General features: G+C 41.4%; 1 protein-coding gene across 2 annotated transcripts in view; it reads right to left on the reverse strand.

The window, feature by feature from the left end:
• Positions 1 to 2,862: 2,862 nt before the first annotated feature.
• cfap46 (cilia and flagella associated protein 46) overlaps positions 2,863 to 14,949 on the reverse strand; it is an 88,440-nt gene continuing 76,353 nt past the window's right edge. For both annotated transcript variants that reach the window (XM_079635778.1, XM_079635779.1), the window contains 6 exons: positions 14,373 to 14,475; positions 13,664 to 13,776; positions 7,248 to 7,305; positions 5,262 to 5,389; positions 3,602 to 3,703; positions 2,863 to 3,226 (listed from right to left, as the gene is read on the reverse strand). In XM_079635778.1, coding sequence (XP_079491904.1) covers positions 3,108 to 3,226; positions 3,602 to 3,703; positions 5,262 to 5,389; positions 7,248 to 7,305; positions 13,664 to 13,776; positions 14,373 to 14,475 — 623 coding nt within the window. In that variant the 3' untranslated portion in view covers positions 2,863 to 3,107. The remainder of the gene's footprint in view (positions 3,227 to 3,601; positions 3,704 to 5,261; positions 5,390 to 7,247; positions 7,306 to 13,663; positions 13,777 to 14,372; positions 14,476 to 14,949) is intronic.

Here is a 14,949-nt window from a genome sequence, read left to right on the forward strand (position 1 = left end):
TGGAGTGTGTGTGTGTGTGTGTGTGTGTGTGAGAGACTCTGTGGAGTGTGTGTGTGTGTGTGTGTGTGTGTGTGTGTGTGAGAGACTCTGTGGAGTGTGTGTGTGAGACTCTGTAGAGTGTGTGTGAGACTCTGTGGAGTGTGTGTGTGAGACTCTCTGTGGAGTGTGTGTGAGACTCTGTGGAGTGTGTGTGAGACTCTGTGGAGTGTGTGTGAGACTCTCTGTGGAGTGTGTGTGTGAGACTCTGTGGAGTGTGTGTGAGACTCTGTGGAGTGTGTGTGAGACTCTGTGGAGTGTGTGTGAGACTCTGTGGAGTGTGTGTGTGTGTGTGTGTGAGAGACTCTGTGGAGTGTGTGTGAGACTCTGTGGAGTGTGTGTGTGTGTGTGTGTGTGAGACTCTGTGGAGTGTGTGACCAGAGCAGTGTGAGTGTGATATGAGGGTCACACTGAACAATAAGGTTTAGTCCCTTAACAATGAAAAATACTTCTACAGCAATGTTCATTTCAACATTTACTAATACATTATTCAAATCAAAAGTTGTATCTGTTAATATTATTTAGTTGGCATGAACTAACAATGAAGAGATATATGAAGATTTAACTAACATTAAGAAAGATGGATACATATTCTGTAACAATAGTTGATGTTAGTTATTATTATACACCTAAAGCAACACCCTAGCAATGGCACAGAGGACCCTAGCAACCATATAGAACACCCCAGCAACCACACAGAACGCACTAGTGACCACACAGAACACCTTAGCAACACTCTAGCAACCCCATAGAACACCTTAGCAACACAAGAAACTCCACAGAACACCTAAAGCAACACCCTAGCAATGGCACAGAGGACCCTAGCAACCATATAGAACACCTAAGCAACACCCCAGCAACCACACAGAACGCACTAGTGACCACACAGAACACCTTAGCAACACTCTAGCAACCCCATAGAACACCTTAGCAACACCAAGAAACTCCACAGAACACCTAAAGCAACACCCTAGCAATGGCACAGAGGACCCTAGCAACCATATAGAACACCTAAGCAACACCCCAGCAACCACACAGAACACCCTAAGAACACCTAGCAACTACACATAACACTAGCGACCATACAGAACACCTCAGCACCCAAACATCCCATCCCGAACACTCTAACAACAAACAGCAACCACACACACACACACACACACACACACACACACACACACACACACACACACACACACACACACACACACACACACACACACACACACACACACACACACACACACTTTGGTTTTTAGAGGAGATTTCTCTGTTTATCACTCAGAAATTCTACAGACAGACATTTAAAAAAATGACTAAACACAACAAAAATAAAAATAAATAGTAAATAAAATTAAAAGGAAGCCAGAATTTATAAAAACGGATTGAAATATTAATAAAAATGATATTTATTACAAAATTAACAAACATGTTATCTAATTATGATATGATAATGAGATGTATGATATATACATTATGAGATGTATGATAATGAGATGTGTTATCTCATTAGGATATGATAATGATATGCATGTATGATAATGATATGTTTGTAATGAGATTCCCTCCAGTGTTTTGGCTTCTCATTATAAAACACATTTCATCATCTTATGATATGATTGAAAATAAATGTGAATGTTTCTGACATCATATGAGGTGTGACATCATTTATTGACCACTAATCTCAACCGTGGAGATCTGAGTTTGAGGACGAGCTTCACCGGGTTCTTAGTTCGCTCTCCACTCGTCTGTAAAATCCTCTTTTCCTATTCAACACGTTACATCCTGATCTGTAGGAGTTTAGTTGTTGTTATTGTGCTGCTTTTGTTTCCCCTTCTTTTCTTTCATTATTCTCTGCTAGAAATCTGTTTGCTCTGACCAAGGCTGCGTCTAACTCCGCTTTTAGACATACACTGGACTTATTTGTGAGTTGGTTAGTTGTTTTGTGTATACACACCTCTGAAATGTGTTTTCCACCTGTGATATGGAGCATAAAAAGTGTGAGAAAACAATTTGTCTGTGTCCCAATCTTCCCTATACGAGGTCATAACACACACACACCTCATCACACACTGAGCTGTCAATCAAACCTCTGAGAACTCGTTTCAGAAAGACTGAAAAACGCAAGTTTTCAATGGAAAAATCTATGAAAATGAAACTCTGAACAGGATTTTCTTTTTTTTGCCATTATAAATTTGTAAACCAATTAAGAGCTCAAGTCAATCAGACTTAACGACAAACTGTGATTTACTGGATTATGGATAATATTCTTATCGCAATGGAATGAAAAACTCATTATTCAGAAACTCAGAATAGTTTGAATTAGTGATGTGTATTTATCTGGATGATTTCTGGAAGGAGGAATGTGTTTTCTGAGACTCAACACTTACCTTCATCTCTTTATCCAGAATCCGGTTTTCTGCTCGTCTTCCTCTGAGAGACGGACTCATTACATCAGAAAGAGTTTCTTCATCGGTTCTCCCGGACCGTCCCGTAGACACGAGATCAGAGAATACCTGAGAACACAGAACTGATCCCGACAGAGGAAATAAAGGCATCGCAGAAACTTCAACATCATGAAATCTGTCCCGGCCACAAAAGCTTCTTTACAGGGTTCGTACAGAGAAATGTTCCAGGACTTCCGAGCACTACTGTTTTAAGATCTTATTTATCAAACAATATCTTTATTGTCTTTCAAATTTTCCAAAAGATAAATAAAAATATTCCTTATTCAAATTATTAAAAAAGTCAAATTCAAGCACTTTAATTTAAGCATCTTGTACGGACCCTGTTGATAGTGGAAAAAGTCACATGACGCTCATGAGTGCACTTGAATTTCATCATTTATTACGGAAGAGTTTGGGATTATCAAAATTAGTTTGACAGCAAGAACAATAAAAGAGGAACATGTCTGATCGTAACATTTACATGTTAACTGGCTTTAAACTTTAAACTTTAAATAACAAAAGAGAAGGAGAAGAAACAGACAATCTGTTTAATTTCAGACAGAAATCATTAGTAACTGATTCTTATCAGAGTTGTGCGGAGGTTACATCACTAACATCTCCAGTTCAAATAACCACTGAATTAGGAAGTCCATAAATGACGAAGTTGAAAGCGTGAGAGTTCAGAGGAGTTTCCCTGAGGACGTCTTCAGATGCAGAGTCCACATGTACAGCTGAACCCTCGTCTGAAGAGAGACACACACACACACACACACACACACACACACACACACACACACACACACACACACACACACACACACACACACACACACACACACACACACACACACACACACACACACACACACACACACACACACACACACACACACACACACACACACACACACACACACACACCTTCATCAGTTGGGCTATTTAGTTGCATAAACAAACACTAAAATGTGCGCATGCAGCAGACACACACAGACACAGACACAGACACAGACACAGACACAGACACAGACACAGACACAGACAGACACAGACACAGACACAGACACACACACACACACACACACACACACACACACACACACACACACACACACACACACCTGTTGGGCTGGATGATTTTCCGCTGTCTTCTGCTCTTTCTGACTTGTGTGTCCGTAAAACATGAGCAGCGCGTCCTGAGGTCAGTCCTGTGTTCAAAAGATCTACACACACACACACACACACACACACACACACACACACACACACAGACACACACACACACAGTTGATTTCAGAACTGCTTTTAAACAATTTAAACAAGCATCACGTACGTGTGTGTGTGTGTGTGTGTGTGTGTGTGTGTGTGTGTGTGTGTTGTAAAGTTGTAAATAAGAGATGATTGGAGTCTAAATATGGAAACACGTTATTTAAAGCATTTATGTTTGAATTGTTTTCTGAAACTGCAGAATATCACCAGGGAACGTTTGCGCCGGAACACACTCCTCTTTTCACTGAACCGCCCCCCCGAGCGCAAGTTCATTACCTAATTTACCGATGTGCGTCTGTGGAGGGAAGAGTCGCTGTGCGCGGGTGCAGAATAGGAATGATAAATGCGGCGGCATACAAAGTCAATTGCGCTGGGTGCAAGATAGGGCCCAGGAGTGCTAAAGGCCCCGAAGGAGGAGGTAGAAGAGCACCTCCGTGAAGTGCACAGCGACCCAAGGCGAGAGGAAGAGCTCGTCTGGAAGGAAAGCTGTGCAGTGAACGACTTCATCCGAGGCCAGGGAAGATCTGCACCGGGCCGAATGGAATTCCGTATAGAGTTTAAGGTAGTGTGGGGGAAGAACCATCCGCCAGACAGTTCTCTTATTGCCAAGGGCCGCTTCATCCCCAAGCAGGAGGACTCGTGAAAGACTTCCGCACAATCTCGCTGTTGAATGTGGAGGGGAAGGTGTTCTTCAGGATCTTGGCGAAGAGGCCAGTTCTTGATTAACAACAAGTACACTGACACCTCTGTACAGAAAGGCGGAGTACCAGGAGTCCCCTCCAAGATCATTGAGGAGCCAGGGAGATCTAGCAGTCCTGTGGCTTGACCTAACGAATGCTTACGGCACAGTGCCTTACTTCGGGCACTTCAAGATGCGCTTCACCTCTGGGGACTTCACTACTAACGGGCAGAGATTGGAGGCCGGAATCGTGACCGGAAGTATCATCTCTGTGATTCTGTTCGCATCGGCGATGAACCTCCTCGTCAAGTCAGTGGAGAAGCCCAGACGGGGAGCTGTGCGGTCGAGTGGATCCAACAGGTCCCAGTCTGGGCCTTATGGACGTCAGTCCCGGAGGGCAGATTTGGTAGAGCTCACCACAGCAGCTACGATGGGGTTCGAGAAGCTTGGTCCTGAAGTGGGGCCGTGTCCAGGACCGCTTCCGGTTTAAGATCGGAGAAGATACCATCCCAACAGTCACGGAGAAGCCGGTAAAGACGCCTTTATCCAAAGCGACTTACAAGTGTCAAGTCAAGTCACCTTTATTTATGTAGCGCTTTTTACAATACAGATTGAGTCATCATGAAGAGGCAAAGAACGCAAGCTCAAAATACAAAGTTTCAGACATTGCTTAGTAGCATAAGCCAGACAAGGGAGGGATTCAAGGAAAGGGAAAGTTTTTTTTCCCATTAAAAAAAAGAAAGAAAAAAGTTTGTTTATGAGGTTAATGCAATGCAGGTTTCTGTATAAGAGCATCAGCCGAATGCATGAGTGTAAATGTGTGTTTGACTCACCGTCCATGAGCGAGCGCAGGATTCGAGCGTTGGCTGAGGCGCTGCGATGCCATTGGTTGAGCAGGACAGAGCGAACCCCCCCGAGAGTCATCAGATACACCGACCCGACCGGACCGGCCAAAGCCCGTCTGGAGAGAAAGAGAGAGAGAGAGAGAGAGAGAGAGAGAGAGAGAGAGAGAGAGAGAGAGAGAGAGAGAGAGAGAGAGAGAGAGAGAGGGAGAGGGAGAGGGAGAGACAGAGAGAGAGAGAGAGAGAGAGAGAGAGAGAGAGAGAGAGAGAGAGAGAGAGAGAGAGGGAGAGGGAGAGGGAGAGACAGAGAGAGAGAGAGAGAGAGAGAGAGAGAGAGAGAGAGAGAGAGAGAGAGATTCTCTTTCAATATTTTCAGAGCAAAAGTTTGAGAACACATTTAAAATATGTGATTTTTTCATTTAAACCTGCAAATTTGGATCAAGAGAAGACACCGTTTCTACACCTAATTGAATTGATATGGTCACAGGATATTGTTAGACTGCATGACATCATCCTTTCTGTGAGTTTAAGTGAACTGAAGTAAATCAATGCAGAATTGGCGTTTTGTGTGTTTGGCTTCATGCCTATGATCTCGGAGCTCGTCTATATGCTAATGTACGATAAAAGCAAACCCTTTACAGATCTATATGTGTCTGTCACATCTCTTGCTATGAAAACAATAATCTGTGCCTGAATGACGGCTTATCCGGTCGAGGAATCAATTTACTGATATCTCCATCAGCGTTATTATACTAAAACTAAAACCATAAATACATTCATGTTACTTCAAAATACACGTCACATTCTCATTTAGTTTAATTGATGTGCCAAAATAGCAAACTAAAACTGAAATAAACAATATATATTAAAAAAAAGAAAGAAGAAAGAATAAAAATGACAAATACACACAAAATTACAAAAAATTAAAAATTCTAAAATGAAAATATGAAAAATAAAAAACTTAAAAATATGAAAAATATGTTCTAATGTATACATTTGTTTAAATGACAAAAAAAAAAACTTCTATCACTTCAATCAACTAGAATTTTTTTATATATATATATTAAAAATACAGTATATATATATCCTTTATGGACATATTTTAAAAAAATAAAATAATCATAATAACAATGACAAAAAACAAAAAAAATTTACATCACTAAAATTTTAATTAAAGCCAAAAATAGAAACATTTAAATGTATTGAAAATGTTCAAAATATGTCCTTTATGGATATATTTTAAACGGAAAAAAATCATAATAAAAAACACAAAACAACAAAAAATGTTAAACCTTTTAAATGAAAACGGAAAATATCTAGTATATATATAGACATAAATAAAAAAAAACTAATAAAAATAATTAGAAATCATTTAGGAATAAAAAGATTCCTAAAACTTTCACTAAATAAAAATTTAAATGGAAAACAAAAATAAAGATCATCCATAAAAACCATAATAGTGTCTCAATGATCTAACACTGTTCTCTACTGATAATATTATTTGCAACGACACGTGTGTGTAATTCCACCAGAGAAGGCAGAAGAGAAGCATTTTAAACTCTCATCATAATTACCCTCGAGAGATCAATAAGAAAAAATCAATAAATCAAACAGAATAAACCTTTTTCCTCAGAGTCTGGTTTAAAGATAAAATCCATTTTGCTCATTTGTAAATGTCAATAGCAGTTCGACTTTCTGTTGAGTGTGTGTGTGTGTGTGTGTGTGTGTGTGTGTGTGTGTCTGTGTGTGTGTGTGTGTGTGTGTGTGTGTGTCTGTGTCTGTGTGTGTGTGTGTTTCTGTGTGTCTGTGTGTGTGTGTGTGTGTGTGTGTGTGTGTGTGTGTCTGTGTGTGTGTCTGTGTGTGTGTCTGTGTGTGTGTGTGTGTGTGTGTGTGTGTGTGTGTCTGTGTGTGTGTGTGTCTGTGTGTCTGTGTGTCTGTGTGTGTGTGTGTGTCTGTGTGTGTGTGTGTGTGTGTCACCTCTTCTGGACACTGACTCGGTTCTGACCGCAGTCCAAGAGAAAGATCATCTGACATCCTGAGAAACACAAATCAACACCGCAGCCGTGGTTATTAATATAATAGTGTGCAGTAACATGCTTTAAACAGAAACAGGGTTATTTTTCTTACCCCATTATTTAAAAAAAAAAATTTATATTAAAAATATTTGTCTTACTCACAATTTCTACCAGATATCGGCCGATTTATGTTCACTTTTAATGTAATCATTATCGGCTTGATAAGAAGATTTGGCCGATATATTAAAGCTGATAGATACTGTATTATCTCCTTCAGCTGAGACGCTTCAGATGCGCACTGTTCAACATTATGGTTTTGAATTGCTTGAAATATGATTAGAATTATATATATTTTTTGGGGTAAGGAAAGTTGGCCATAGGAGTGTAACATTCATTTTAAAATGTTTTTTTTTTTTGTTTGATTTATGTTGAAATTTTCAAGACATGTTTTTTAAAGGTAAGACTTTTGTTTTTGTAATCAGGCTCTCAAAAATTATTAAAAAAAATTTGGATTTAGATTTATCGGCCAATATATCGGTTATCGGCTACAGGCAAAACTTTTAAATCATTGCATCCCTAGTTTATACCCTTGTTTTAGCTCTGTAAAATCATGGAGAAACTTGTAATTGTATTATTTGCAGGGTATTTTTAAACATTAGGTATGATATTTATGAATGTAGAAACTGCAGATGTAATTTATCAGTAATTCTGGGCCATGAACTGTCCAAATTATAATCATTTGAACTCATATTAAGAACCAGTGATCTATAGTGTCTGATGCAAACTTCCTAATAAGTGACTGACTGAATTTAAAAGGCACATTTTATAGCGTTTTATGAAGCAGATATTAAAGTGATACAACATTCAGACACTTATTAGGATCAATTTCACTTCGGATGTTTAAGAAAACACGGTTTTTATAAAATGAAAGCGTTTCTAACGTACTGTAGATCTACAGAAGCCATGTGGAGGGTGAAGAGTTTAGAAATGTGGATTTAGAGCATGAAAAACAAGCTTATTTTCCACAACTGCACCATGAATATTAATAAAACATCACCATCAGGTCCTCATGAAGTCACATTCAGTTCTAATGAGATCAAGCAAACCGTAACAAATCTACGTAATTGTGTGATTCTGCAGGTGTTCACTTCATATTCATAATCATAAATGATAATGTATCCTGCTGAGACAGATACACTGCAAATAATGTTCTTCTTCCTCAGTGTTTATGTCTCGTTTTCCAGCACAAATATATAAACATTCTTAAATCAAGATACATTTACTCAGGGGCGGAGTGGCAATCGGGAGAGTCGGGACTTTTCCCGGTGGGCCGGTGGTGTTTTGAGGCCGCGAGGGCTGGTCTGATAATATAGTTATACATTGCAAGTTCTTAACAATACCTTCCGGCGGCCTGCTGGTCAAACTGTGCAGCCTCTCTGCTCAACCCGTAAATAAATGCATCAATCCACATTCTCTGATTGAGTTCTTCAATGGTCTAGTGGTAGATCTTTTGGCAAGCGTGTCAGAGGTTGCGGGTTCTAATCCGCGCTCGTATAGTTTTTTTTCTCTCTCTCTTCAAAACCGAATATCAGTGGTTACAGTCTATATCAAGCAGGGACACGTTTGTGTGCATTATTTTTAATTAGAGAGTCTCCGCAACGGAAAGATTGAAGAGCGCATCTGAGTGAAGACTGTGCGCGAGCCACAAGACGAGAACACTGTATCCATGACACTGATAGCAGCAGCAACGAGCGCTCAGCTGATTTAAAAAACAACCGATTTTAGCGCTAGATCTCTTATTTAATTGCGAATTAAATGAATGCTCTGCTAGTTAACTGGAGATGTTTTATTTATTTGTATTGGGTACATCCGTGCCTCAATGTTTCAAAAAGTGGTGGGGGACATGACTCACCTGCAAATTACGCCTGACAACTTAATAAAATAAACCTCTCCCACCTCCCACAAGGGCCGGTGGTCTACGAAATTTCCCGGTAGATTTTTTGGTCCCACTCCGCCCCTGCATTTACTGGAGAAGCAGAAATATAAAAATAAAAGCTAATATCAAAATATTAATAAAACTCTAACAAATTTTAAATAAAACTAAAATAGCAATAATTCAAAGGGAAAAAAAGTTTATTTTTCTGACTCCATTGGCAGATATTTGTTCTTGTTTTAAAGGTAGGGTTGGTAATCCTGTTCAGAAACATTTTTTTATATACTGGGTGAAATGGTCCTTCCATTCTGATAGTAGTCAATACATTATGTGTTCAGAAAAAGGAATGAAAAAAATCTGACCTCTGTAGCAGCTGTAGGACAGTAAAAACTCTGACCAATCACTGCCATTCGGTGCGAATGTAAAGAACCAATCAGATGCCTTCATGTCTCGTGCCCGAGCACCACTGCGTGCACAGCAGTGATGCGCGGGTCAATGTATAAACAACCCGCACCCGACCGACGTTTTCAACTAACCCGCCCGCTTAGACGGAGGAACTAGGGGTGCGCATTTTTCAGAATGCTGTATGATATAGCCTAGTGTTTTGTAATAAAGGCTTGATTTATTCATTTATTTCGTTTCATTTTCTTAACAATTAAGATGCTGCATGTGTTTATCCAGTCTAGTCGAAGTGTGCGTCTCTCCCCGGACTTTCCCAACAAAAATCCCGCCCCCTCTCAGCAAATAGGCTACATAAAACTGACATTACTGAGCTATATGCGTTTAAAAGTAGCCTATTAAAATGGCGCAATGGCATTGCTCAGTTCAACGCGTTGGGAAATCGGGCATTTTGTCCCGCGTCAACTTTTATTTAAAAGTTAATAACGCGCTCAACATTCAAAAGGTAAATAAGGATTTCCCACTTTCATCTGCAGACTGCTCGTGCTTCATCCTCGCGCATTCAGCCAATAAAGTGTAGAGACCTATGTATTTCATAGAACATTGTGTCTAGTACTATATAAATTACAAAGGTAAACGACCCGACCGACCGCGACCCGAATATCATTACAAATATTTTTGGATGACTCGTGACCGCGGGCGCAGGCACCCGCTCATTTTGGATCAACCCGCGCATCACTGGTAGGTACATAGGCTACAGCTGACTCCAAATGTGGATGCGCGTTCATGTTTGTGGGGGGGCGTAGCTTTGGACGGAGCACTGACAGGAGGGGGCGGAGCTTAGAAGAGGTGCCACTTTCAAATCTGCCTAGCTCTCCAACATTACCGACTCTAGCTTTAAGCAAAAAATAACTTAATTCTGATAATTTTTTCTTAATATCTTATGATATCTTAAATCTTACACAATCCATGTGTAAATTCATAAGTCGACAGCATTGCTGAGTATTTTCTGCTTAAAACTGCAGTGAACCAAAGACAGTCTCAAAAACACGGTTTGAAATCGCTGGTGTTTCTGACGTCACACACTACCTTGACCAATCAGATCAACGTGTGATCGTCCACCAGTGGATCTCTGAGTGAGGGAGTGAGTGAGTGGAGGCGGGGCTCATTTGCATATTCATAGAACCGCATATACTAAATGAGGCAAGGGTGTCGAGTTACATTCAAGATATTTAAGGTATGAAGAAATTTTTTTAAAGGAATAATTTTTAAATATGTCATTTTGGTGATCAAAGATGAGTTTTAAGGGATAAAATGATTGACTACAGGGGGACTTTAAGAATGTTTCGATATTTGTGCTGGAAAACAAGACAAAAACACTGAGGAAGAACATAATAATAGCCGCGTTTCCACCGCGGGAACTTTTCCCAGGAACTGGGAACTTTGGGCTGGTACTCGGTGTGTTTACACCGCAGGAATCAGGGTCTAAATGAAGTTCCGGGTAAATATTTCCCCCTGAAAGTCCCTGCTGGCGAGGTAGTACTTTTTCAAAGTTCAGGAACTTTCGGGGGCGGGACTTGTGTGCTGAACGTGCTGATTGGTTGTGTTCACGCCGCATTTTGATTGGATGACTCCACGCAGCATTCTAATTTAACCGCTTTTTTAAAAAATCTATTGCGGTTCGTGGCTTCATGCAGTGAGAGTCGTCTGTCTGCAAATATGGAATTTAATTTAAAAAGAAAACACAGCTGGACCGACGACGAGGTTCAGGCTTTATTAAGCGTATTTGTGTAACAGGAAATTTTCTGCACGTTCGTCCCAGCCGTCTCACGGTCAATTGTTCCGGGTAATTTTGGTGGAAATGCGGCTATTGTTGTTGTAGTGCATTACATCCTTCATGCTTTCCCTGTGATGCTGAAGACCAATAAATAGTATTGCTCTGAATTCTAAATAAAAAGTATCTGAGAATACGGTAAGTATTTTAACAGAAAGACTGCTCAAACCTGTATATATATATGATAAACCAAAATTTATGATGTCTGAATCATTTTTGGTTTGACTGTATATTTGAAAATTAAATTTTTCTAAATGAAAACAAAAATTTGATTGAAAATATTAGCGAACAGTGTAACAGTATATGGCCCTATCCTGCACCCAGCGCAAATGACTTTGTACGTTCCCTGGTGATATTGTGCAGTTTCAGAAAACAACTCCGCCACAGACCAGGAGAAACCCAGTCTAAAGACAGCGGCGCCGCGCGTTAGTCAGATGCTATTTTAAGGGCGCGTGCTTGGCCGTAATGTAGCGTGTGAACAACACACACACTTTGCTTCTCTCATCTACACAGTAACAGTTCATATTTTTGCAAATCATACATTATTACAAGGGAAAATATTAATATTAACTTCATTGAGTCCGTGAAGATGTGAAAAAATAGGCTTAAATCTAGATTACACATTTACCCAAATTATTCAGGCTAATTGTAGTAATGACGGATCAAACCTGTTTGCTCAATAGTGGCGAGACACATCGGTATTTAAGGACATCTGACTTGTGTGTTGTCCGTCAAGAACCAGGAAACTAAATTCTGAAGACTGCGAGATCACCGTTACCATCATGTAAGTTGCGTGCGCTAGCAAACCCGCCGTTATAATAGCGATCCGCCGTTATAATAGCGATCCGCCGTTATAATAGCGATCCGCCGTTATAATAGCGATCCGCCGTTATAATAGCGATCCGCCGTTATAATAGCAATCCGCCGTTATAATAGCAATCCGCCGTTATAATAGCAATCCGCCGTTATAATAGCAATCCGCCGTTATAATAGCGATCCGCCGTTATAATAGCGATCCGCCGTTATAATAGCGATCCGCCGTTATAATAGCGATCCGCCGTTATAATAGCGATCCGCCGTTATAATAGCGATCCGCCGTTATAATAGCAATCCGCCGTTATAATAGCAATCCGCCGTTATAATAGCAATCCGCCGTTATAATAGCAATCCGCCGTTATAATAGCAATCCGCCGTTATAATAGCAATCCGCCGTTATAATAGCGATCCGCCGTTATAATAGCGATCCGCCGTTATAATAGCGATCCGCCGTTATAATAGCGATCCGCCGTTATAATAGCAATCCGCCGTTATAATAGCAATCCGCCGTTATAATAGCGATCCGCCGTTATAATAGCAATCCGCCGTTATAATAGCAATCCGCCGTTATAATAGCAATCCGCCGTTATAATAGCGATCCGCCGTTATAATAGCGATCCGCCGTTATAATAGCGATCCGCCGTTATAATAGCGATCCGCCGTTATAATAGCGATCCGCCGTTATAATAGCGATCCGCCGTTATAATAGCGATCCGCCGTTATAATAGCGATCCGCCGTTATAATAGCAATCCGCCGTTATAATAGCAATCCGCCGTTATAATAGCAATCCGCCGTTATAATAGCAATCCGCCGTTATAATAGCAATCCGCCGTTATAATAGCGATCCGCCGTTATAATAGCGATCCGCCGTTATAATAGCAATCCGCCGTTATAATAGCAATCCGCCGTTATAATAGCGATCCGCCGTTATAATAGCAATCCGCCGTTATAATAGCAATCCGCCGTTATAATAGCGATCCGCCGTTATAATAGCAATCCGCCGTTATAATAGCAATCCGCCGTTATAATAGCAATCCGCCGTTATAATAGCAATCCGCCGTTATAATAGCGATCCGCCGTTATAATAGCGATCCGCCGTGGAACAAGCGCGCCGGCTCTTAAAGGGAATGTGAGAGGACGCTCTGATTGGTTTATTTCACGTTACGCCCAAACCACACCTATGAGTAATGAAGCGACTTCAGACACACACATTTTAGATTTGCGTCGGGCGCAAGAGTCGTTTATCCCGCCGGTATAATAGCAACAGCGCCGGGATCCGCCCACAGAGTTACTTGTGTTTCGCGTTTGATACTTGTGTTTCAGAACGTTACAATAGGGCCCTGAGTGTGTGTGTGTGTGTGTGTGTGTGTGTGTGTGTGTGTGTGTGTGTGTTACCGGACAGGTTGAGCGAGGCCATCTTGACTGGAGGAAAGCAGGAGAAGAAGCTCTTGATGGATGAGTAGATGAACGCGCTACAGGACATCAGCAGCTGCTCCACATCTGCAAGACTGAGGAGAACATCATCTACACACACATTCACTCTCAGCTTCTGAAACGTGTGTGTGTGTGTGTGTGTGACTGAGGAGAACATCATCTACACACACATTCACTCTCAGCTTCTGAAACGTGTGTGAGTGTGTGTGTGACTGAGGAGAACATCATCCACACACACATTCACTCTCAGCTTCTGAAACGTGTGTGTGTGTGTGTGTGTGTGTATGTGTGACTGAGGAGAACATCATCCACACACACATTCACTCTCAGCTTCTGAAACGTGTGTGTGTGTGTGTGTGTGTGTGACTGAGGAGAACATCATCCACACACACATTCACTCTCAGCTTCTGAAACGTGTGTGTGTGTGTGTGTGTGTGTGTGTGTGAGAGACTGAGGAGAACATCATCTACACACATATTCACTCTCAGCTTCTGAAACGTGTGTGTGTGTGTGTGTGTGTGTGTGTGAGAGAGAGACTGAGGAGAACATCATCTACACACATATTCACTCTCAGCTTCTGAAACGTGTGTGTGACTCAGGAACACATCATCTCTTCTGAAACGTGTGTGTGTGTGTGTGTGTGTGTGTGTGTGTGTGTGTGTGTTCAGACCTGCGCTGGCGCTCGACTCCGATCAGTCCTTCCCACTGAGCCGTGAACTGAGACGCGTGTGTGTCCAGACTCTTTCTCATGCTTTCTGCTGGGCTGCTCCAATCTCAACAAACCAGAGCAGATTAAAGCGTTAGTTCAAGTTCAAAGTGCTTTATTGTCATTCCATCTCTACAGCGAGTGTGTTCAGCAGAACGAGTGGCGTTTCCCCAACTCTACAGCAACAGTGTTCAGCAGAACGAGTGGCGTTTCTCTAACTCTACAGCGAGTGTGTTCAGCAGAACGAGTGGCGTTTCCCCAACTCTACAGCGAGTGTGTTCAGCAGAACGAGTGGCGTTTCCCCAACTCTACAGCAACAGTGTTCAGCAGAACGAGTGGCGTTTCCCCAACTCTACAGCAACAGTGTTCAGCAGAACGAGTGGCGTTTCTCCAACTCTACAGCAACAGTGTTCAGCAGAACGAGTGGCGTTTCCCCAACTCTACAGCAACAGTGTTCAGCAGAACGAGTGGCGTTTCTCCAACTCTACAGCAACAGTGTTCAGCAGAACGAGTGGCGTTTCTCCAACTCTACAGCGAGTGT

Source organism: Phoxinus phoxinus (genome assembly GCF_949152265.1).
Source record: "Phoxinus phoxinus genome assembly, chromosome: 14".
Taxonomy (NCBI): domain Eukaryota; kingdom Metazoa; phylum Chordata; class Actinopteri; order Cypriniformes; family Leuciscidae; genus Phoxinus; species Phoxinus phoxinus.